The following is a 26,304-nucleotide window of genomic DNA, read 5'->3' as shown; positions in this document are numbered from 1 at the left end:
GACCAGATCATCTAACTGATTTATTCCATCTTGAATGTCTAGGAAGGCATGATAACTGCTGACTACTCCATAACCTCGCCTCTAGTGTATGGAAAAAAAGGTGGAATTCCAAAACGCTGGTAGATGAATTACAGATTTAAGAAAGAAAATAAGCATAGATCTCATTACAAGCAAAAGAAAATCTAGCAAGTGAAGATTTTTTTTTGTGCTACAGCTCAAGACTGACAACGTCTTATGTTCTGTTTTAGCTATTACTAAGGAAACGCCACCAGTCAACAGGAAGTACAGACACAACATTTCTATCTTGGCTCTGCTGTTGAGAAGATATACAGCTTGTTTCATCCATGTTTGAGACTGTAGTTCTAATCTGATGCACAAAATACTGAAGATTTATTTAGGTCTTTCCACCATTGCCAACAGGAAGACCTGCCACAGGGGTAAGCTTTCTCACAAGGATGTTGGCTGATACAGAGATGGACCAGTTTTTTTGTAGATGAGCAAGAGGGAGAGGACAAAAGGGGCTTCCCCAGCAAGCCCAAACAGAAAGGCAGTCTCTCCTTTCGAGAAAATTCAGAAAAAAAAATCACAACCCCCTTAACACACACAAAGCCCTAAATGAAACAATCCAGAAAAAGCAAACAAGTAATACAGCAGAGCCAAGATCTTTGTATTTCCAGTGAACTAAAAAGAGTAACGTGAAGAGGGGAGCATTACTCATGATGCTAAGCATAGTGAGATGGAATAACGTTAACCTTTGGATTCTAATTTCAAATCCACAGACAAATATACAGAAGGACTCTGAATATTAGCTTCAGGGTAAAATTAAAATAAAATAAGAAAAGTAAAAGATTCTGAGTGCTCTTACACTGATACTGAGAAGCAGGAATATTGTTACACATAGATTAAGTTAAACTCATTGTACATGTAATAACTCACATCCCTCTACCTTCCAGTGAGTTTTCTGGCTGCCTATTAGCTTAAGTTATTTGCAGGGGTTAATGGATGTGCCATATATATGGCATAGGGACACAAACATGGGACAGAATTCCTTTATGAATTATCAATTGTGGGTACATACTGAAGCACGGTATTTGATATCTCCCACCTGACACATACATTAAGTAACTGCAAATGCTATTAGTAGACATTGAAATGTTTTTACAGTTCATCTTCTTAAAGGATGACTTGCATGACGCTACTTGGCTTTCAGCTCCCTTGCTATGGATGATTTTTACACAACTAGGTTAGGAAAACAAAATGAAAACACAATTTATATATTAAGACAAAAGACACAAGGTATGCATGTTCCAGAAGACTAGTTTCTATAGACATCACATTTGATTCAAGAAAGAGAATCTATACTATAAAATTCTCCTGTACACAACCAGTCACTTCAGGATCTAACACACTATAAAATATTTATGGGGAAAAGGCTGAGATACCTGGACTCCCTGGTTTACCAGTCACAGTATTTGGAGGCAGAGGTTTTCTTCGCATAGGTGTAGGCTTGACAGGAGGTATAGGAGGACGCTGTGGTCTCGGTGATGTAGTTACTGAATGACATTACAGGACAGTGTCGTTAATTAGTTACCCTCAAATTCCGTAAAATCAGAAAACCCACTACAAGTTATATTCTGACTTCTGAAATAATGTTTCATGTTTGATTTATAATCAAAAGCAAAGAGGTGAAGCAAGGAGCCAGAAACAGTTGTATTTTCAGACAAATTCTTTGGGAAGTGGTGCTGTGGAACTTTAAACCAAGCTTACAATGAGAAAATGTAGCTCCTTTGGGATTTTGTACAAATACTTCAGAGATTTTTTTCTCTGTGTAGTTACTCACTTCTGTCAACAGTTATTTTTTGGCAGCTGATGGGATACTTCTTCCCACAATAAACACCACCTGAGTTTAGATGGAAATGTCTTTAGTATCCTACTCACAAAATTCCTATTGGTTTGTACTTTCTAACTGATAAAACTTGTCACTTTCAGCTTAAAGCAAGATGTAGCAAAAGGGGAATGATTATTAGGGATATGTTACCTTATGCCACTTTAAAGTGAAAAATGAATGTCACAGTCAGCTCATGGATTGATGTGAAAAAAAAGACTTATTGTGTTAGAAACTCCTGAAGCAACCAACTAGGCTGCTTCAATGCACATTTCCAGACAATATGCATTAAATGTATCTGGTAGAGTCCTTTGACAGCTAGCTCTGAAAGGAGAACCTAAGTCTGATAACTGATACAGAACATTTTCCTGTGTCTTCCAGGCAATTACAAAGGATTTTATCATGTAAAAGAAAGGCAAAGGAAAGGATTTTTCTTCCACTATTCACCTCTGCACTTTTTCCCTTAGGAAAAAACTAGGAGATGTGTGCAACATGTTTATGTAACAAAAGACTTCTTGTACCTAAGAGGAGAAAATCCTTAACAGTAATATAATTCTTAATATGCTGCCAATATCAACAAAACTGCAAGCTGCCTGATACTGAGTTACTGGCTATGTAGAGTTCCTCCTTTATCAGACCATAGTTTACCATATAAATAGAGTGATTGTGGGTGAGATGGGAACAGATCCAAAGACTCATTTAGGAAAGCTTTTTTAGAAATACTTACAATATACAAACATGAACATTTCCATCTTTCTCGGTTCACTTTTACTTTTGGACTTATGCGATCACTTACAACCCCCCATTTTTTTCTTCCTTTTCTTATCCCTCAGATCAAGACAGCTAACGATACTTAATCTAATTCAGAAAGATTTAGTGGTTTCGAAAACAGCATATGTAAGTTTCATATTCATTCTTCATCCCCAGCTGGAGATGAAAAAAAATATGCCTAAAGACCTGCAAAATTATATATTATGTTTATGTCATCGTACCCTAGATATTGCTACACAGTAGTACCCATAATTAATATCCCCCCTGCCCATATGTAGGAAATGGGATTGTCTGAGGTATTTATGGGGTAAAAATGTGTAAGCACTGACTTGTTAGTGGTTTCTACTGTATCGTCCAAAGAACTCAACCACAGTAGTTAAATGCAAGCTGAAACAGTGTGTCACAGCTGAATCTAGTATACTGCACTCTGGAAAAAAACAAGAATCCTTACCATTCCCTTCTACTTCCACAGTAATTTAGAAGACAACCTATGATGTTACCAAATGTAATTAACTGAGTTTGTAAACTAGGACTCACACAAGAATTTAGGGATTTTCCAATAGCCTGGCTTATTGCTAAAACAGTGGCATTGTGAACTATTAGGATTTATTTAATCTCAGGTGTTCTTTGGACAGGGAATGTATTTCCTTGACCTTATCAACCCTATCACTCTTCATGAAAAAGGAGGGTGAATAGCCTCTTAGGACATACTACTAACAACACATCAGGTTTAATTCCTGTGTGCTGTAACGCATCTTTTTCATACCTCATATATGGTGTAAATGACAGTCTGTCAGTTAACACACATTAAGATTTCAGGAAAAAAATATGTGTACTTAAGAGCTAGGTCAAATATTGTCTAACTTATAGCTATACCCAATAAATTGAGTTTTCATATACATATTAAGGCACCATAAAAAGAGCTGAGATCACAAAAGTATACAAGAAAATTATGGAACAGTAGTAGCTAATTTCACAAACATAACCAACTGTCTATTATGATTAGAGTTCAAGGTACTGGCTTACTTCAAAGCTCTAAAAGCTTAACTTTAAACATCTAATGTCAAAAGATGAGTAAAAGCATATGTAGATCCTCCTTAAAATCTCTGTGCATAAAAAAAATAATGCAGTCTTTGCAAATCACAGACTGGATTTACTTAAGTGGACATCACTGCTTGACATGCCATGACAGAAAAACAAAAAACAAAGAAAGCAAAATAGAGAGCCATGCTTCTTTTCAGTTTTCAGTCTCAATCCAGCTACTACTAAAAGTATACCACACTCTACATAATCTGTGCTAAATACAACCTTCAGATTGAATTAAATTTAAAAAGATAAAACATCAGAACTCAGCTGTCAAGCAAGGCTGCTGTCTTTGTGCAGGTAAATTAGGTGCAAAGGAAATCCAGTAGGGATTAGGAGCAAACAGCAGTTTATTAATTACTAAGAAGTGTATCTCTGTATCTCTGTTTTTAAGTCTAATAACATATTTTCAAAGGAAAATCTAAACCAAAAACAACAGATGCAGCTGAAAAATAAATCCAAGGGCAAAATCAGAAATATTTTGAGTTTAGTCAGTTTTTATGCCAGTAAAAAAGTACAGTTAAAAGCAAGCTCTATTCCTAGTTATGCTAATGAAACCAAGAAAATTATCTGTGTGTGTGTTTGCATGCTTGTCTGTATCATTATGTGGCACAAAAAAACCACTATAGTATAACTCTTCAGCTGCAACAGAAAATTGCCAAGAAGCTGATTAGAAAAAAAGTGAAGCACGAGAAGTCTATTTTTAAAGGCTTGTTCAGGGAAGTTGTTTTTCTGTAAAAATATTTTGAATATTTTGAAAATGGAATTGTAAGACTTGCAAGAGAAGTAAAACTGACAAGTCTTTTATAGCATGTGTAAAGTTAAAAGTCACATGTAAAGTCTACTTAAGTTAAAAAACTGTAAGCTTATTCACTCTCACGATGGTACTTTGCAACAATCCTAGCATTCTAATTTTCCTAACAATCCTAAGGTCCAAAAAAGTATTCTCATAAGTGGGTAGGTAATTTGGTTAAGCATTCTCCATTGCTAGTTAGAACCCACAGATATGAAAAAAAAAATCAGTGTTTACAGTAGAGTGGCTGTTTAATCACAAGGATACAATCTACACTGGCAATGGTAATATTTAGTCACAGACATATGCCACATACTAAGTAGTGACCATGAAATATTCTTGTTTTTCTCTCTCTTAATACCATCCTGAAGCCAAGAGATCATGCACTACTGAGGATGACCAAAATTTGTTTTCTCTTCTTCAGTGGAGGTGTTTTTTTTTTGTGTGTGTGTAGGAAAGGCAATGTTCTGATTTTTCATAACTATTAAAAATTGGTACATTGTCCTTTTTATTAATCTTACCATAAAACGGCTTTTCCCTGGTATCACTATATTCAAAAGGTTTTTCTACATCCACGCCAATTTGTCTAGTAACATCCGCAGGTGTATATACATCATCTGTGAAACAAAAGGAAATGAATTAATTATCTACAGAGCAGTACCAAGTTATATAATACTTCTATATTGGATGTGTCCAAACTCTAGCTAACAAATGCAAAACTGGCAATTTTAGTGATAACTCTATTACCTTGCTATTTGAATAAGTAGAAAGTGGTCTTGGTATAGGGAGTCTACACTTTAATTTTAAATATTCGTTGGAAAAGGCATGTTTAGAAAGAGAGTAAGATTAAGAGATAACTACTAAGAAACCAAAAATATATGTGGAAGGATGAATACAGGGCACGTTTTAGTATTTCTACACACAGAATAAAATGTCTGTTGATTTTTGTTAAGGGCAAAGTTCTCCCTGAAAAATAAGATCTTCGATTATCCTCCATATTGAATAACTGGAGGAATTCTAAACCAAACACATACCATATTTGGAGTAGTGGAGGCATAAAATTCAGTTTGTATATAGAAGAATGTCCCACTTAAAAGTAATATAAACACATTAAAAAAAAAAAAAAAAGTAAATGGCATTAAAAGATCAACACAACTACTCCTGGTACAGAACAATTATTTCACATGCTGACATTTATAGGACAGCCAAATAGTCAAATTGTTAAATTAATATGCCTTCCCTACACAGGATAAGTATATTTACTTTATAAAAACCCTATATATGGTAGACTGAGAAGACGCTTTGCAATTTCATCATGTTTGTGAAAAGTTCACCCTTCTCATGACATTAGAACCAACCCCTGTCCAGCAATTTAATGTTTCAATTAAAAGAATACACACATATACCTACACAAACACACACACACACACATATAAATTACCAAATTAGATAGCCTATTCCAACATGATCAAAACATTTCAACCAAAGATTTCATACATTTATAATCTGGTACTCAGCTTATTACTAGACTACACCAGCATTTCGCCGGTATGAAACAAGTAATTTTTCATAAATTTTTCATGGTAAATAGGATAAAGGTTTCCTGGCTCCTGTGACTGAAATTCTTAAATGTAATGTGATTTTGATATAACTGAAATTTGTCTTCAGGTAACTAAATTGGTTAACTAGGTCTTCAGATATACAAAGCACCAGAGTACTAATCAATGTTTCACATGACTGGTGTTCAAGGATGACACATGAGAACATCAGCATTAGCTTTAAAAAGAAAAATAAATCTTATACACCATGGGTTACAGTTGAAGTATATGAGCTTCTTAACTTCATCCCACAATAAATATGCATCATCCCATTGCCTCAATCTCATAAAATCATCCAGATATCTATTACATGCCTAACTTAGTTTTGCACCTGTGTCTACAGAAAAGCCTGCCTTTATTTTGCTCTTCACTATATAGTTTAGAATTACAATCTGTTTTGAATTGTATTGGCTATCAACAAACAACATACTGTATATATTCTATACAGTATTACTGCCACTAGTAAAATAGTAGCGCAAATTAAGTGAAAGGAAAAACAAAAATCTCCTCTTTAATGTTTCAATGCACTTCAAAGTCACATAAAAGTTTGCCTGTATCTCCACACAAAGTATCTGCAATGTCATACAACTTGCTGTATTTATCATAGCATTTGCCTTAAGCAAGTAACATTAGCTGGCATATTATAAGCATTTCAACTCAGCATATTCATCCAGACTTTTAACAGAACTGAAGATAGATGTGTTAGACAAATGTGTGTTGATGTTTTCTTTTACTTTCATCATTTTTTTTCCTGGAAATATTAATGGGATTTGGAACACCTTAAGACTAACCACTGCACCTTGAATAGCAGGAATGCTATTAGAAGCGTGGATCGTTTTAAGGAAGTGGGAAAAGGTGCCATTCATAAAAAAAAATAAAATTGGAATACCTTAATATTTGAGTTCCTCTAGAACCTAGCTATATGCTCACAGTTTCACAAATAAAAACAAAGCACAGCATAAAGTTGATGTCTGTTATAGTGAAAATCAATTCTCTCACAAGGGAGATGAAACATTGCTGAAACTTGGGTGAAGGTTGTCCAGAAGTTTAATAGACCATGAACAACTTTTACATTGTTAAGATTAAACCAAATAATGCTTAGGCAAGATATATCACATGAACCAAAACAAGTATGAAAAGCCATGTCATTAAAAATAAATTTTACAGAATATGGCTGGAAACATGGTAGAAAACTAAAAGGAACGTTAGTCAAGTGGCTGAAACCTCTGCTGCTTTCCCAAAGTCAAGTTTACCACCTGGCATTACAGCTAACAATACAGCTAGCCAGGAGACTGAAAAGCCTGCCAGGAAACCAACTGCAATCCCATGTGCTGCTGCTGGAAAAAACAAATTCCACAGCTTATCTTCAGGGCCCCACAGCTGCCAAACACACTCTGCATGCAGTGGAACATCTTTGCATTGATGCTAATGAGTACACTCAGGAAGAAGAACTGGTGTGCATCCAACAGCACTGCCTGCACAACAAGGAAGTAAGAGATCCGAAGTGGTCTTAAAACAACAGACTATCAAATGTACTCTTCTTCAGAGAAAGAAAAAAAAATGATATAATGTCTAAATGTAAGCTTGAAAACTTGTTGTCCCTTACAGCTTGGTTAAGGATTCTGATCAGCTAACCACAGAAAATAACACCATTTTCCTAATGGAAGAAATAAACTTCTCTATCCTCAAAAATCATCCAAATATCTTAAAATATAATTTCTCTAAGATAACATCTACTGAAAAAAAGCTCTTTTGTCTTTGCTCAGCTGGTAAGATTTAGGGTTCCAGGTTAGTAGAGTTCTCTTTTTGAAGTCTCTTCTGCAGACTTCAAGATTGTTTGCAGAACATAATGGCACATTGCTTAGGAGGAATATAGAAGATTTCCTTTTAATTGATTACTTGAACCCTCTGTTGTACAAAATGTTTTTTTCGTGAGCATAGACATTCTTGTATGCTCAGACACTGCATTTGCCACAATATTGTGACGCACTTATTCTACAAGAAGACTTGGGATTTCACTTTTTGATCACAAAGGGAGGAATATAGCGCAGAATGAAAAGAATTCGCTTAAAGTTGCAGTCCTCTTCATCTTGCCATAAATGCAAAAAAAAAAAAAAAATCATTGATGATTTCTCTAGAATTCTGGGAAGAAAGATGTAGTGTCATAGGAAGTTATCAATGAGTTACTATGCCAGCAGCACTTGTGGTACGAATAAACAGATAACAGACAATAAATGCCAACTCTTCCTTAGTAATTTGAACACCATGTTTAACTGAAAGTGCTCACTCAGTAGGATGCAAAATCTAGGTAACAGACGTCTTCAGGACACTTATTTCACTTAGGAAAAAAAGACTTGCTTAACTGAGCAATGGAAAATATTGCAAAAGCATAATTTTCCAGAACTCTAAATGAAGATACCTATTTGCTTGTGAATATACCTAGCATACATAGCAAGGTAATAGCCTTGTGACGATTTCTGACATCATCTACCATAAAGGAACTCTACTTCTTGCTGACAACTGGCCCTACTGTAAAGACACATAAATAATGACTAGCGGGTACTCCAAATGGAGCATTTAAAATAAAGATCACTTAAAATAAGACTTTAGCAATCACCTAAAATAGCATTAAGCACAATAAACTATACTTAAAACAATTTAAACACCTATTATCATGTTTATACTGCTAGTTTACCTAGAATGCTTTTTTTTTTTTTTAAACTTTTTAATCTAAAAATGCCACTGCCAAAGACATTGCTATACGGTAGAATGGAATAACTTCACATGCTGTCTAACATAATTGTGTATGCATAATTTTCATGCATTTGGTGATCAGACATTAGAAAGTTCACTTTCTGTGAAGTAGATTGTCCAACACTAGTGAATAGCAAAACCTCCTGATCCATGATTACTGCCATCATAAGTCATTTAATACCATAACTGTCCCTGATGTCCTGCAGTCAGATGGGCTCATTTCATTTCCCAGAAGGAATATGAAAGGTCAAAGAACACATATCTACAATGAAGACATCCCCTCTACATGTAATACAAAAGAGCATATCAAGTTCAGGCTATTTTTAATTCAATTTAGATATACAACCATCTCTGGTTATTTACTCTGGATTATCATCTGGACCTATCACCTGGTTATTTATTCTGGACCTATCATATGGAAAACATCAACAAACAGTAGACATATTATATACTCTACCTCTAAGTCTGCACTTATCACGTACAGTATCATTTCACAGTAGCACTCAGGAACAATATAGCATTACCAGTAACAGCAATTACATACAGTGCTCTAAAGAATTAACTTCTATGATCATATGTAATGAAATATTTTGCAAGGCTTAAGATCATTTCAGGAAGTAACATTCGTGTGTTTTTACTAATACATTAAAAACAAACAAACAAACAAAGCACACAAAAAAACAGCTCTACCTGTTGTTGGCACAATCCACTTTGGCAAGCCAGGTGATTTTGTTCTAGCTGGTGCTAGTGTAGTCTTACTAAGAGCTGTGAGGAAGTTTAAAAGAAAAAGCTTAATGAGAAGAAAATGAGACTTTAAGTGATGCCAACAATTCCATATTACAGAAGAAAAAGCAAGAGTTGCTGTGGTGGCATAGATTTTTTTTTCCTAAATTGAAAAGGTTTTATCTTCAGACTGATTAATTGAAAGAAACACACACTTTTTCTCCAGCAATACTTAAACTTTCTCTAAGAACAGGTGAAAATCATTAAATAAATAATTAGTGTATCTCCTTCCCATCCCAAAGTGAATAAACAATTATTACCATGTCTGGTCTGTGATTTATCAGATGGCTTTGGTCTTGCAGAAGTGAGACGTGTTTTATATGCCGCTAAAAGAAATAAGGTTTAGTTTAAATGCTACATGTAAAAGCAGTGTAATTTGCCACAAAAAAAAGGTCCATGCACCAATGTGGTATAGCAAAATGGACATATGACAATTCTATGAGTTCTGATCCAAAATGCACGCTGAAAATGCTAGTTTCTTTAGTGGTCAGATGACTCCATCATGCAGTCTGACCAGTTACATTCATGTTTAGGTTTAGGAAAAGATATAAAATATTTACAGCCAGTTACCCAACTGTATATGGATACAGAGTTAGCTCTGCAAGGTATCCATGGCCTTAAGACATTTAATTAGGTTCTGTAAAAAAAAAAAAAAAACAAAACACAAAAAACTCAAAATAAAACACCAAACTGAACCCCCCAAAATCAAATATTCAGATAAAAACATGAAACATTAAAATATTGCTGAGATGACAACTGGAAGCATACAATGCAGACAGTATGCATGGCTGCTGAAGCATAGTGTCATCATCAAAGTTAAAATTACTAGCCTTCAACCTTTTCCTACTGTCGTCTTTCACTTGGAAAACAATTTTGAAATTTTATTTGTTACAGTATGTGTGTGAATCACACTGAAAGCTGAAAATTTAAGTAGTCATCAATGTCATCTTATGCCAAATAACTGACCTGAGTAACTCAAACACTCTGTTACATAAATACAGCTAGCTATTTGATATTTGAATCTACCAATCATTCTATAAACATCAGTTACTCTAGCCTCTCTGAAGTGTCTGAGAAAACATTTATGCAGGAAAGAACATATTACTAATTTTTGACATTCAAATTTGGTAAAAATTTCACAAATACAAGGAAAAAGGTGGGAGTCAGTTATGTTTGTGTTAGTAATGCTTTTGATCTGTGGATCAGACACAAAACACTAATAATGCTTAAAAGCTTTCAAGGGTAGTAAGAACAGACCATTAAACCTTAAGCTGTATTGATTTTACTTAAGAGCTACGGACTCTCAATGCAACAAACTAAGAAAATTATAAGAATTACCTGTATTCAGCCGTGGAATTTCAGTTACAAAAGCCGTTTTAGGTTTGGGTGAAATCTGGTATGTTTCATTGGGAACTGAAAGAGGAGATTTTATTGCTTATCAAATGCAAATGATTTTCTTTTAAACATCAGACACCACAGGTAGAAGGGAAATTCAAACAGTGCAGACCATAAACAAAATGGGTGAGTGATAGAAACCCGACTGAAAATCATGGATTTATACCAGAACTTCAAGACTGGGAAGATATACATCATTAAAAAGCTAGACAACAGAAGAAAAGATGAGCAAGATATCTTTTTATATGACTCCTCAATCATGTACACGAAGTATTTATTTCTATAAATAATTACAAACAAATTGGCTGGAAAGTGACTGGAAAATTAAAAACAGCAACATTTTGTACATGCACTGGAATGTGCCTAACAAATGAAAAAGATAAAGATATATTTAAAGTATTTCTGTTGATTAAAGGGTACGTTTAGCCATATAGCAAAAGCAGAGAAAGTAAAGTTATCAAAATAAAATGACATAATATTCTCATTACCCAAAGTCATTTTGGACCCATCAACAACATGAACTGTTATGAGGTTAATTGATCCCAGGTGTGTTGTCCTTGGAGCTATGAGAAATAAAACATTGTTCTGTGAGATGTGAAATCAATGATGTTGGATTTCATTAAGTATTTGTGTCCTTTGTTTCATAAACATCTACCTACGCATCTGTTAAGACAATTTTTACAGACCTATGACAGTCATGTGTTCTGATTAGTCTGGAGGTATTTTCATGCTGACAGACAGACATTGCAAATATTCTGCTGGGCCTCCACCTGCTTCAGAACAGACACTCTAATAGTGGACGCTAGCTTGCATTTCACTAAAAATTCTCTAAAGTTTGTAGTAATATAATTACCTTTAAGGCATTCTTCCCTCATTCAAATTTGACCACATTTTGTCAAAGATAGAAAGTTACTGGATGAAAAAGAAAGACTGGCAAGCAGAACTGCATGCTACATGTGTCTCTTTCTCTTTCAGAAACAAGGTTAAAATATGGAAGCTGGAAAGTAACCTACTTATAAGGATGAATGGCATTGACTAACTAGTGCCATTCATTTTTAACAACTTTCAGGATAACAGTAGAATTTCTTTTGCATATAGATCATTACAATGATTTAAATTTTAAATGGTAAAAACATGACCCCTTAAGTTCTGTTTTCTAAAATTCTTCTACTAAACTGAACTGTGTAGTGGTGCCAAAATGTGGTACTTGTTAACTATGACAAGATTGGAAATAGCTCTAATTCAATTGAGACTTAGAATCTAGCTTGGTTACTTACAGAGAATCTTCCAAAATAATCCTTTAGAAAACAATTGTTTTTTGGCTAGACTGTTCCATTTGATTTTCATAATAAAATACGTGTACCGTTCTTTAATGAATAGGGTCGCTGCTTCAATTGTTTCTGGCTACATGAGAAATCTAAGGAAAAAGGGGGGAATGATAAAACTATTCATGAACCTAATTGCCTAAAAAATAAAGTATCACCAGTTTGGAGGTAACTGGGAATTAGGAATTAAGAAAAGTTAAGAGTTGTTCTTTCTTATGATCATGTTGTCACACCTTCCCTAGTAATTTTTTTTTCCATTGTAAGTTTCCAATCTAGTAATTTTTATGGAAATAATTCATAGCCTAGGTGGAGCTGAGATACTATACATCCTTCATTATAACTATGCATCCCTAAATTTACTATAATTACTGCACTGATTAGAAGATGGTACTAGCACTCTTACCATCTAACTATTTTGGACTAAGATCCTGTAGCCTGAGTTTCAAAAGTACTTGCACATTCATTTAGTGTAATAAATTCCCCCCAAATAAAAGAACTTAGTGAAACCAGTTACAGTAGTGTATCTTATACAGAACTCAAATTAATTAAGTTCCTCATATTTTTAATGGCTTCTACCCACCAATTAAAAATAAATTAAAAAAAAAAAATAGCCACCCTAACTTGTGCACCCATAGACATGATCCAATTTTGGGGCATTCTTTGATGTAGTTCACTGAGGTACTCTGAGTTGAACAATTATACTAATTTCTCTCTAAATACCGATCACGTCACATCACTGTAGTACCAAATGACAGCAAAAAGTGTAACTAAGATAGTGCTCCAATAACACTTTTAAAGTCAAAAACTTTAAATTACCAGGTTTAGTCTGTGGTATTTCTGGCTCAACAGATGTTTTGGGCTTGGAAGGAATGAGCAGTGTTTCTTTTGGAGCTGAAAGAAAGGAAAAAGATTATTATTGTATTTTTTAAGGAGTCACAATCCAATGCCATACTTAGCCCACAGAAAGTGCATGCCTCAAATGCCTGAAAAAAAGACAATAACAATTCCATGGGTTTCTGGAACCTGAAACAAAATGACTATCCAAAACATAGAAATATTCTAGTACTGTGCTGTATGATAAGGTGAGTTAGTGGCTAAAATTCTTGCTCTAAAAGAAAAATTAGACCACTGAATTTGGTTGGAGAACTGAAAAATACATTCTTCTGGCTAGACATGAAGCGTAGGCAATTTCTGCCTTAGTTCGAGAATAGAACTGAGACTCTTCTGTATTAAGAAACATGCACATGTGTAAGCAGAATGACGGACAGTGGACTGATATTGCATGAAAGAACACACCAGAGCATATTCTCTAGAAATTTCCCCATTGAACAATTAAAAAGACCTGCATCTTAAGTTTAAGGAAATTTATTTACCCATTGTTGCCCTTGACTGCTCAGTGGTAGTAGATTTTGTAATAAGTGGTTGTGGGGTTGTTTGGTGTATTGCTGTTAAGGGAGAAAATGTTGAGAATCTTAAAATTTTACTTCAAAAGAAACAAAGCAGTATTTGCACTATTTCTAAAGCTTTCAAAAATGCCCCAAACTAAAGAGTAGCAGAATATCTTAAAAATCAACTGTTGACAGTTTTCAGTATCCTTCTATTAACTTCTCCTATACATTACTTCTATAACAAAAATGGGAAGAGACACAGATCATCTTAACTATTTTTAAAGTACTTTTGTTTCAGTATAACATATGTCAGTTGTTAAGTGTACCAGCATATTTCAAAGGAGTTAAATTGCATTTTGTGGGTGAAAAAACGTGCTCATAGAGAAGCCCCTCTGTTTACAAGATAGCAATAAGAGAGAACTCAGTGTATCTAAGCCACTGAAATCTGTCAACGCTCAAATTACTAGTCATCATTTGCTGAATGTAATAAAAAGGAGGAAAAACATATACTACAGATGCTACTATTATTTGCAGTGTAGTTTTGACATTTTGGATTGACTGATCTAAAGGTTGATTTACCGTTGATTCACCATAAAACCAGGTATGAATAATTCTGTTTAAAGCACAAAAACTCAGGCTAGGGGAAAAGAATGATTAAATAAAAACACCCAAAATTACAAGATTGACTCCATTACCAGGTTTGGTGTGTGGCGCTCTTGGTTTTTCAGGTTTTTTTGGTTTGGTATGAATGAACTGTTTCTCACTTGGAGCTGAAATTAAAAAAAAGAAAAGAAAAGAAAAAAAACTGCACCCATAACAATAATTGAAATATTATTTAAAAACAAAAAGCAAACAAAAACACTGTTTCCATAGTACACAAGGAATATCATAGTACACAAGGAAGTGTGATCTAATCTGTAATAAGACAAGCTGAAAATCAATCAGTTGGAATTCCTGTAAAGAAAGGAAAATAAATTAAATGGCCACTGACACAGACTGACTTCCCAATAGTTATATACAGATTTGTAGCTTTGGATGAAGCAGTGAAGAATACAGTCACAAACAGCATACAGTAAAGTAATGGGACAAAAACAGACAGGAGTAGCCTTTCTGTGCTGTACATGAGAATCTGAAGAGAGCACCTGTTTTTCAGTGGGCCCTTCATATCAGACTTGATATATAAATTAAATTCCTTGTTTTTACATGGGAACTATTTATCCCTGTCATTTCCGTACTATTCAGTACCTCATTGCTCTCTACAACTTCCTGAAGAGGGCAAGTGGAGAGGGAGGTACGTTTTTTCTCTGGTATTCAGTGACAGAACATGTAAGAATGGCTCAAAGTTGCATCAGGGGAGGTCCAGACCAGATGTTAAGAAAAGCTTCATTACTGAGAGGGTAGTCAGACGCTGTAACAACTTCCTAGAGAGGTGATTGATGCCTCATGCCTGTCCACGTTTAAGAGGCATTTGCATAATACCCTTAATAAGTTTTAACTTTTGGTTAGCCCTGAAGCTATCAGGCAGTTGGAATCAATCAATCAACCAACCAATAGCTCTCTTCCAACAAGAACCATTTTATTATATTCTAGTAATTCTTGTCATGACTTTCATACTGGAAAAGGTATTTTAGCACTTTCAGCAAACACTTGCAAGTCTGTGATCCACGCCAATGTGAAAGGTCCTCAGAAATCTACCTTAGCCTGTACATTCTTCACCCCCTTGTTCTAAACAACCATTTTCTGCATGTAAAGATTCCATCAGGTAGCCCCAGATGTGAATTACGAGGCACATAAACTTCATAAAGCTATGTAAAGATACCAAATACCTAAGTATTAATGCATACAGAGAATAGATATTAAAATATGAACACGATGAAAAGCATTTTTAATTTCCTATTCGCCACAAGGAAAAAGCATACATAAAAGATTATTAAATGGCTGTTATTACTTCATTAATGATACCACTTCATTCTCAGAAAATCTTGGGCATCTCTCCTGAAACCAGGGACAGAGAATAATTATTAGCAAAGATTGTTAATCCTACCGCCCTATTCTGCATGGATTCATTCATCCTTATTTGGTCCCCACCTGGCAAGTTAAGAAGGAAGATTTCTGAGACTAATGTTTCACATATTTAAAAAAGTTTCCCCAGTAGGTATTACTAAAAGTTAACAGAGAAAATGGTTTTAAGAACTGGTGTTTGACTTGTGAGGTCACATAACTGGCATGCTTTGGTGTATGTTATGCTGTAGTTCATACATTCTTCCATAAAATTATACGAGTAGTAAAGCAGAGCAGCATTTTACGATAACAGTATCCATACATCAGATGCAGAAATGACAGGAATCACTATCTGTTCTTTAAATAAAGCTCACTTACTGGAAAATATATAACATCTGAAGGAATTATGTCCTCCTGATTGGAATGGCTAGAAGATGAGGAAAAGAACCTTCAAAAGTAAATGAGCTTGAGCATTACTACCCTTATCAAGATCAAAGGGCAAGCGGGTATCTAGAAGCAGAGCAAAACTGCATTATTAGTTTTTAATATGATGTAATGAGCGCCTTCTCTAACAAGAATGAAAAAGAGAGTAATTCTTTATGAAACACATGATTACCCGGTGTTGCCTTTGTTCTTTCAGGAATATGAGGAATCATAGCAGTAACTGGTTCATGGAAGGATGGAAAGATTCCTGTTGGAAAAAGTTTGGATAAATGCTCAGAATAATGAAGAGATCCTCCTCCCTTCCTCTCCCCACCCCCTTAAAAAAAACCCTCAGAGATTTCTGTTTATAAAGAGTTCCTTTTTTTTTGTTTTGTTTTTGCATTTAAATACTTTTAAAAAACCATCATAACAACTCTTCAGTGAAATCAGTGATTATCTTACACAGGTCAGCCAGATTTATGATAGGGAGTCTCCTAAATGGAGTACAACAGAAGAGAGTACTCAGTCTCATTTGGGTGAAAATGTGTATATAAGGGAAAAAGCACTGCAACAACCCTAAGAGGGCTCTCTGATAAGTTTCAAAAACATGCTACAAAACAACCAAAGTGTGTTGCTCGGGTACAAGTTGTTAATACCTTCATATCATTCATCTAAATATATGGGTCCCTACTATTCTTCCAGTAAAACCCACACAATACTAAAAAAATCTTGAATTACTGTAGTTTCCATCAGTGGTATGACTTACTGCAGAGGTTTCTTAAGCTATAGTAGTACAGAGGTAACAGCAAATGTACTGTTGACAATTCTACATCCCCCCTGCCTCCCCTCTCCCCCCCACACCTCCATCACAAACGGATGCCCAGTTATCAACCACAGCATTACAAAAGGCAAGGTAATTTACCAGGTTTGCCGTGTGGAACATCTGGAATGGGAGCTGGTTTAGGTTTAAAAGGTATATGTTGTGGTTCTTTAGGAGCTGAAAGAAAAGACTTGTTTTAAGAGTATATACTCTTCAGAAATTAGTCAGGTATTGCACAGGTACTGCATGCCTTGTGACTTCAAGAAAAAACAAACTGCAATCTCTGCATGAGTGACTGAAAAACCGAGAGACAGACATATGCAAGTGTTTAAAAGGAAAAGACAACCATAAATTAAAATATGAGTGGAAAAATGATCAAGTAAGCAAAATCTCATCTGGAGTCAAGGAGCAAAATCTGAAAGAACAGAGACAGCCACAGCTGAGATGTTCCCATCTGTATTTCAAAGCTGACAGCTGCAGTAGCCATGGCATGCTTGTCTCCTACAAGAGTCAAAACAATCGTGATTCATGTAAGAGTGAAAGAGAAATTTTCTGTGAAGACAACAACACAGCTAGGACTCTTTCAATACCTGGAACAGAGTAGAATTAAGTTCACTATGTAAGCAAGAAAACAAATCAAACCCACAAACAGATCACGTGGAAAACAGAATAATAATCCATAATATTTGGTCCACGGAGCAGCAGGGAAAAAATAATAATAATCAGCTCAAGGTAATATCTTTACCTAACATTGTCTTTGTTTGCTCAACTGTAAATGTAATAGGTGCCAATACTTCATAAAACAAGAACGTACAAAGAATTAGTGGTAAGTATCATCAAAATGTAAAATACTCCCTTTTACTGATTTCTTTTTTAAACTGCAATAAATATTAGTGAATATGCACTAACTAAAGGAAGTTTCAGCTGATGCCTTCAGAACCACTACAAGTTAAGGAGGTTTGGCAATTCGCTAGTATGCAACTCTCTACTCTGTATATTTTTAAGGGTCTAATTCCATTACCAGGGCACACTTGAACATAAGAGATGCAATTTCTTCCAAGAACATTGTTACAATGTTTATACGTTGTTTACTCTGCTATGCAAATTAGTCATCAGTGACAACTGTCATGTGACAGAAAAGCATATGCAACCCACCAAAAGCAGCCATGAAATATATAAACCATCTCTATCTTCCTTTATACATGTATTTCATGTTCATTACAAAATCTATTTGTTTGTAATATGAAGAGATGTTAATCAACACTTTTTCCATTGAGAAAAGACAACCCAAAAGAAAACCCAAATATTCAAGCACAACAAAACAGCAATGTATTTACCAGGTTTTGTGTGTGGTACATCTGGACTTGGTGATGTTCTGGGCTTGAAAGTGACTCGTCGACTTTCTTTTGGACCTGCGAAGATGAGCTAAGTTTTGAATGCAGTAATGAGGGTGATGACTAATCATAAGTCTTTTGATTTTCCTGACAGGACATTCATTTTCTGCAAATAAAGTTTTTTTAGGAAATATTTTTTCCATTTGAACGTAACCACAAAGAGACCTCATGCCAATTCAATAAATGTTAGTGCTGAGATTACAAAGTGACTGTTACAGTGCAGCGTTGGATTAACTCTCCACTTCTCCCAATTCTCTCCAATAAATCTTTCTACAGAATAGACTGCTATAGTTCTAACAGTACCCTTAGCTGCACTTCTCAAGTGTTTCACACTCCAAAAATCTGCTGCTTGCTTAAATTAACAGAACATTAAAAACAAAACAAAACAAAACAAAACCATTTCCAACAAAGCAGGCAGAGCAGAAGAAACATGGAAATTTACAACTAATTTTCAAATGGGCAGAGCTATTCCCAAAATGAAGAAAGTATCATAATTTTGCGCTTGTAAATGAGTAAATAGAAAATACAAGTACCTCTTTCACATTCTGTGGAAATTGAGACACAGGTTTTCCAACTTGTGAGGGCTCAAAATTAGAGTGTTTAAACCCCACACCCCAACCATTATACAAGTTATTGACACACACAAATATCTGTCTTGTTTCATGACAGCTATGTAGCAAAATTTCATGACAGTAAAACAAAGCCTATTCAATGAAATATTTGTGTACTTTCAAAGAACTTATGAATTTTAGTGATTTTCAAACTGAAAAAAAAATCATACACTAAAGTGCAAAGTATTGAGAAGCTTACTTGCTCTGGTTGGAGGAACACGGGGACTGGGTGATGTTTTAGGTTTTGAAGGCCCATGATGCGTCTCTCTAGGAGCTGAAAGAAAGAAACTGGGTTACACTGTGTTAAGATTTTCCGAGGTGTCAGTGTCTACCACCTACAGTCACCAAAAACAGAGCAAAGATTTGAGCCAAAGATGCTTGTATGGAAGTGATGCAAGGGGTGTGGTTTTTCTTGGAACAAAACCAAGCTGTAGAGAAAATACTCTTCTATGACATATCATCAACAGAGCATACGGCAGAATTATTGTTTCTGTTTAGAAGAAGCACTTAACCAATTAAATAAGAAGAAAACGAGGAAAGTAGTTTCAAATACAAAGACACCACTGCTCTTTAATGGAGGTTGTACTGGAAGGATTCTCAGTACCACAAACAAGCAATAAAAGTGCCTTAGTCAAGTGGATCTGCTTCAAGGATCCATGAGTCCCAAAGATCACTGAAGTGATTCTGTTCTGACAGTGGAATTGATATTTAAGAGAAACAGAAATATTTTTCAGAATCCTATGAAGGACTGAATTTAGTAAAACTGGAAGGCATGGGGAATAGAGAAAGATAACTTAGGGCATGCAGCTTTGCTCACCCAAGCCATGTGACTAACTAGAACAGAGTCATCTTTACAGTATGACTGAGAATGTGTAAGTTAGGATTTTTTTCTGATCTGCCCTGTCTCTTTAAATACCAAAGGAAATTAGCCCATCTTATGTGCATAAAAACTTGAAAGGCATAAAGATCCTCCTCAAATGTTTTAAAGAAAATATGAAAAGAGGTGGAGAATCTTGACCGTTAAATTATTAAATGCATTATTAAATTATTAAATATTTGCAGGTCAGCATTTAATGATTCGTGTTGAAGAGGAACGACAATCTGACTATACAAATAAGAAAGTATAATTACCTGCTGTTGACTTTGGTTTCTCAGTTCTAAATGTAATTGGTTCCAGAACTGCATCAGTGTAATAAAGAACAAAAATAACTCTTACCAAGAACAATTAAAACATTACAATCCCTACCTCCACAATGATCATACCATCCCCCTCCTACAGCCAGTGAGAGATGACCACTCCTTGAAACTCAATACATGACAGAGTATTATTCAACTCAGAATTGCTGCCACTTCAAGGCAATAGCTCTACTACAGAACAATGCCCCAAATATAAAACTGAAACTTCTGTAATAAGTCACAAAGAAATTGTGGGCGGTTTTTCAACTTCAGTTTTCTACACTCTCCTGGCTTATTTTAAAATTTTGATCCAAATAATAGGTGCAGATTTACTAGAGAAGAAAGGAATCTTAGTTTTCACCATTCTGCCCATTTCCCCAGTAGCATCATCTAATGCTGCAAATACCTTGGATACTTGTACTGGGTCTGGCTGGGAGGGAGCTTATTTTCTTCATAGCAGTCCCTGTGGTGCTCAGTTTTAGATTTGTGACCAAACCAGTGTTAATATCACACTAATGTTTTAGCTGTTGTTGAACAGAACTTGCACAGCATCAAAGACTTTTCTGTTTTTTTGCTCTGTCCCCCAGAGAGTAGACTGGGGGGTGGGCAAGAAGGGGAACACAGCTGTGACAGCTGATCCAAATTGACCAAAGGGATATCCCATGTCATGTAACATCATGCTCAGGAATAAAACTGAGGGGTAGTCTTTTCAAAGGAACCATTGCTCATGGGCTAGCTTGGCATTGTTCTGCTAGTGGGAGGTTTGTGAGCAATTCTTTGCATCACTTGTTGTCTTCTCTTTTCCCTTAGCTTGATAAACTTTATCTTGAAACACATTTTTTTTTTCTCATTTCTGCTCTTCTGACTCTCTCCTCAAACCGATGGGGGTGGGGGTGGTAAGCAAGCAGCTGGTGGGCACTTAGCTGCTGGACAGGGTCAACCCAGTATTTCATGCAATTGCTACTATAGGTTTTATAACTTTCTTCCTCCACCCTTAATTAGCCCAGGGTTGTATATTGCTATATACCGAACTGTGTAAACAACATTATAGAAAGTATTACGCATTCTTCTATGTGTGAAAAACTTAAGGGCTGTGAAGAAGTGACTGAAAAGAATGAATGAATGAACGACTGTGCCTACGAAAGAAAAAATATGTACACAGTTTGAGGAATACAGAAAAAAACAACAAAAACCACCTCCTCTTTGCAATGACACCCCTGTTTTTCATTCTCACTTTCCCAAAAACAATCCATACTCAGAGAAGAGCTATTTTCATGGAAGACTGCAGAGAAAATGTCTGTTGTTGTTGTGATGTAAAATGTAAAAAAAAAAAAAAAAAAAGAGAACTGAAGAACTTTAAACTTAAAAGATTGCTTATAGACTGCACTTAACATGACATGTGATACTGGATTTTATCCTTCAAGGACTACACCAACATACACACTCGAGGGGTAAATAGGGATTTGAAGCCCCACTGATCACAGTAGTATTTGTAAAACATACGTATCAAGATGATACAAAACAATGTACTTACCAGGCTTGGTTTGTGGTACTTCTGAGCTTGGTGATGTTCTAGGTTTGGAGGGAATACGGTGTGTTTCTTTTGGAACTGGAATAAAAGAAATGCAACTATTAAAGTATTTCAAGAACTGAGACGGTCAGGAAGCAAAACATCCAAAAAACAACAAAAATAAAAAAACAACAAAACCAACACATGCCTTTGGGACCCTCTGGAAACCCAAAGTGTTTATATGAGTAGTGAAGAAGTATGAATGCCTGGTACATGAAATACTGCTGATGAAGAACCTGTGTAACAAAATCAAATGAAGCAAGGCCAGGATGGATGCCTGATTTGGAGACTAGCAGAAAAGATGAAGCACGTGACAGAAACTGAATACAATGAAACACAGTCAAAGGAAGATCATGGTGCATCCGTCCACTTTACAGAATACACTTGCGTGAGGAAAACCAAATGAGATGAATATTAATTGTTAGTGTAAAATCACACCCACAAAAACACTTCAGAAGGACAAAATATAACAGTAAAAAATTATGACAGTGGCGTACAATGAAGATGTACTTGTGATGCTAGATGTCTACTGAGTATTTATTCTAACCATGCAAAGCAGCGTTGGTGAGAATTGTACCACTTAAGTAGCCACAATATGTATTTTAAATGTGGTGGTCCTTGTAGGTAAAACTGTTACCTATTGTTGGTTTTTGTCGAGCAGTTCTAAGTGTTACAGACTCCAGGACTGTATCAAAAACAAAACATAAAGGCTGTTTTGAGAATTGAGGAAAACAACTTCACTTACAGTTAGAATTTTTTGTCTAGTAGCTATACTTTGGATTATACACTGCTTCACACAAAAGCTGTTGTATTAAATTAAATTACTGAGAAAATAAGGGGCTAAGCAGTGTAAAATGAAACACAATCCTTAACTGTGAGCTTAGTTCTCCCATGAGCTGCAATGAGATATCCAAATATGTATCATTATCTTACTAAGAAAATGGCTTTTTAAAGATACATAACTCTTCACTGTATTTCAAATGCTGTTTGTATATACAGCTGGAATTGGAGACCACTTGCTTGTTTTCTGGATGCTGTATTATTAAACAGCATTGCTGTGTATGGGGTTACATGACCACATACTTTAGCTCTGTAGTATACCTTTTAAAATAAAACAGGATGTTTAAATTGCATAAGAAGGTGAAATTGATGCTATAAAAAAATAATGTCATGAGCTGAAATAATTGTGATTTAAAAGGGAGACACATTGTTATTCTCTCAATGCAAAGCAGTGTGTGTGGGAATTGTACAACCTAAGTAGCCATAATACGTATTTTAACTGCTAGATACTTGTTTTAACTACCACTGCAATTTGAGCTTAGCAATATTCTCATCCAGCTGCCATGAGGTAGCAGAGATTTATTCTTCTATATGATGATAAATACCTAGTAAATCTCTTACTACTCCTGAAAATTGAAAATAAATCACAGAATACACAGCAGAACAGAACCCCATTATATTGTAACTGGCTCAGATAATTAAGCAGCTGCTCGGAAATATATTTCAATCCAATATCTACTGTATTAGAAATAATGACACAAAGCAGTTTACCATCTTTAGCGTGTGGGATAGGAAGTTTGGGTGAAGTTTTAGGTTTAGATGAAATATGTGGAATCTCCATTGGAGCTGGAAGAGAAAAGGTGGGTAATAAGTTGGTTAATTTACACAGAAATTAGCATCTGATATAAAGTTGAACACATAAACACTTAGGCCTCACACCTGCAACAGAGAAAAGAATTCTCTTTATAGGAAGTAGCTAAGGAAGTCAAGTAGAACCACCCATGTGTTTTCAACAGACTAAGCAAGAGAGATGAAATTTGGTCATTTCAGAAGCCCAGATTTTATTTTATTTTTTAAATAAAAAACTGGGATGAGCACAGACAAACATAATTATAACAAAGGTGATTCAGAGCTTCCAGGCTCATTTTCTCAAAAAGTAGACATTCCAACTGTGAAGAGAGCAATATGCCCAATTGACATGAATGCCAAGCAAGAGAACTACCTAGAAGAAAAATTAAGTTTAATGAAAGAATCCTAAAGCATAAGGCGAGTAACTTCAGTGGTGCTGTCTGCGATGAACAAAGCAAACAGCTTGCCAAAGAAATATCATTACCTACTGTTGACCTTGGTGGTTCAACTCTAAGTGTAATAGGTTCCCAGACTGCAACAGAAACAGTGTGACAAGGTAAGTATGGAACCTACTTCAAAAAATATATATAAATAAATAAAATGTAAAATTACTCCACTGGTAAGTGCAAAAGCAGCTGCTGGTACTACACCACAATAATGCCTACCTTGAAATTAACTTTTATTTTTTTCAAATCGTGGACAATTAAGCTTTCTAATAATACAGGTTCAATAGGAAAAAATAATTGCAGAAACTTGCTGACAACAGAAGGAAAAATATAACAGAAATCAGTAAACTCTACAACAAGCAAAGGACTAGATCAGCTTATCTCACAGACAGCAAGAGTCTTGATATACAGGAATATCCAGGTGTCCCTCAAACTGAAGTCTGCTGCTATTTGAAAGTGGCATACTGACCATGACAAACAGTTGAGTTTTTTCCTCCTAAGGTGAGCAGTCAAACAGAGGATGAAAAGGCTGTTATTGTTACAAATATATAATTATATCAAAAATACTTATTTTGAAAAAGCTTCTTAGCTTTTTCTCATACCCTAATCCTATAATTTGGATTAAAAAGAAAACAAACAAACAAAAAATGGCACAAGAATATACCATGCCATTTTCCTCTTCATGAGCTATGCCAAATTGAAAAAAAATAAAAAGATCACAATCCTAAAATACAAACTGGCAGTCTATAAAAATTCCTGACACTAAAGGAAATTAAAAATAATGGATAAATTCTCCCCTCTCATTAGGCAGTAAGAACTAGAGTAACATACAGACATATATACTTAAAGTTAGAACCTTATCCATCAGCTACACTCACTTATATCCCAAGCTCTCTTGTAATTCCACCTACTTTAAAAATGGAACTTACAATAAATAAAACTATAAAAAAGTTTGCAATTGATGCTTTTGAATAACAGAGCATTTCTTATCCTTCTATTAGCGTACACAGTATAATTGTTACTAATGCTGCTGCAAACAACAACAAAAAACCAGCATTAACTTCTTTCTGTTGACAATAGCCAGACACTGTATAGAAAGGTTAAACCAGTCACTAATCTTTCTAATGTGCTCACTATATATTCTAGCCTTGCAATGACTTCTCTGTTATTCAGGCTTGTCCTTTGGAATTCAAGTTCAAAAATCTCTCTCTATAAAAACACTCATTTCTATTTGCAGGTTGCCTTCAAAATAACAGTGAGTTCATAAAAAAGAATAAAAAGTCTTCAGAAATTCAGAAGAAAATTAAATTCTTCTTTAGCTCTACAAAATGTTTTCTGAAGTAATATATATTGGTATAAATATTATCAGAAAGTAATGAGTGTGTTTCTTCTCCCCTCATTCAGGAAAAAAAAAAGTTTTATTTCTTTCACTTTGACTTTTCTGCAGTAACAGCACACCTCAATGTATACAGTTTTAAAAGAAATGTCACTACCAGGTTTAGTCTGAGATGCTTCGATCTAACAACAGATTTATTCTTCACATGTACAGAACGTGAGTTTGGATACTGGAAAAAAAAAAACAACTTGGTTTGTAAAAAAAAAAAATCAGCATTTTAACTGAAAGTAAATGATGTCCCATAAAAGATACTCATCTACATTTGCCAAAGAAGAAATGAAGTCTAGGAAATAACCTTCAGTTAGTATCAATGAATAAGCACAGAGAAAACCGATGCTATGGGTTTAATACATGAAATGTTATTGGATACGGGCAAAACAAGCAGATAGAGCCTTTGATGAAAGGGATAATCAAAGAGTTAGATGCTCTTCTGGAGCAAAATTAGCTTCTGAAAGTTTAGCCTAAAGCAAAATAAGCAAATGCTAAGAAATGATGCTAAGAAAATACTGTTATCCAATGCCAACCTTGGCCAATCAATGTCATTAGAAGAGTTTTGAGCGTACTTTGAGCACAAGTTTCAATTGATTAATATTGATTAATCAAAATGATTCAATATTTTCCATAAATTTAAAAAATAATCACACAATGTTGTATGCCATACAGAACTCACCTTTCTGCAGAAATTGCTCAACAGTTTGTAGATTTTAATCTGATTTTTAAATTAAGTGATTTTTAACCTGATTTTTAAATTAGTTTTGTATTTCATGAAATCTAAATTCATTAGTTTTATATTTAATGAAATCTATTACTGCAATAATTCTTACTCTTTCTTCTTATGTAATTAAGGTTTTTAATCAGATATCTTTGAAGTGATATCCTGTCTTTTAAAATACAATATCTTCATGTTATAAATGTGAAGAAATAATAAAGCACCAAGACTATATTTTCATTTCTGCTGTTTGGACCTCATATGAATAAGCAAGTAGCCTACAGAAAAGAGCGTTTCCAATCACACATATTATTACAGCATAGAAAAGAAGAATGACTAAAAATTGCTAGTAAT

General features: G+C 34.9%; 1 protein-coding gene across 50 annotated transcripts in view; it reads right to left on the bottom strand.

The window, feature by feature from the left end:
• Positions 1–26,304, bottom strand: part of ABI3BP (ABI family member 3 binding protein) — a 172,131-nt gene that overhangs the window by 28,258 nt on the left and 117,569 nt on the right. For 31 of the 50 annotated variants that reach the window (XM_080563086.1, XM_080563087.1, XM_080563077.1 and 28 more), the window contains 18 exons: positions 23,884–23,931; positions 23,322–23,396; positions 22,408–22,455; positions 21,735–21,809; positions 20,156–20,203; positions 19,224–19,298; positions 18,357–18,431; positions 17,122–17,196; positions 16,393–16,467; positions 14,471–14,545; positions 13,761–13,832; positions 13,204–13,278; positions 11,551–11,625; positions 11,006–11,080; positions 9,928–9,993; positions 9,575–9,649; positions 5,054–5,149; positions 1,443–1,553 (listed from right to left, as the gene is read on the bottom strand). In XM_080563086.1, the coding sequence (XP_080419212.1) occupies positions 1,443–1,553; positions 5,054–5,149; positions 9,575–9,649; positions 9,928–9,993; positions 11,006–11,080; positions 11,551–11,625; positions 13,204–13,278; positions 13,761–13,832; positions 14,471–14,545; positions 16,393–16,467; positions 17,122–17,196; positions 18,357–18,431; positions 19,224–19,298; positions 20,156–20,203; positions 21,735–21,809; positions 22,408–22,455; positions 23,322–23,396; positions 23,884–23,931 (1,314 nt within the window). The remainder of the gene's footprint in view (positions 1–1,442; positions 1,554–5,053; positions 5,150–9,574; positions 9,650–9,927; positions 9,994–11,005; positions 11,081–11,550; positions 11,626–13,203; positions 13,279–13,760; positions 13,833–14,470; positions 14,546–16,392; positions 16,468–17,121; positions 17,197–18,356; positions 18,432–19,223; positions 19,299–20,155; positions 20,204–21,734; positions 21,810–22,407; positions 22,456–23,321; positions 23,397–23,883; positions 23,932–26,304) is intronic. The other 19 variants (XM_080563094.1, XM_080563095.1, XM_080563101.1 and 16 more) reach the window with 8 other exon arrangements.

The sequence above is a fragment of the Anser brachyrhynchus genome (assembly GCF_964034855.1).
Source record: "Anser brachyrhynchus genome assembly, chromosome: 1".
Lineage (NCBI taxonomy): Eukaryota > Metazoa > Chordata > Aves > Anseriformes > Anatidae > Anser > Anser brachyrhynchus.
The sequence above is the reverse complement of the archived record's forward strand: the minus strand, read 5'-3'. Positions and strand labels throughout refer to the sequence as shown.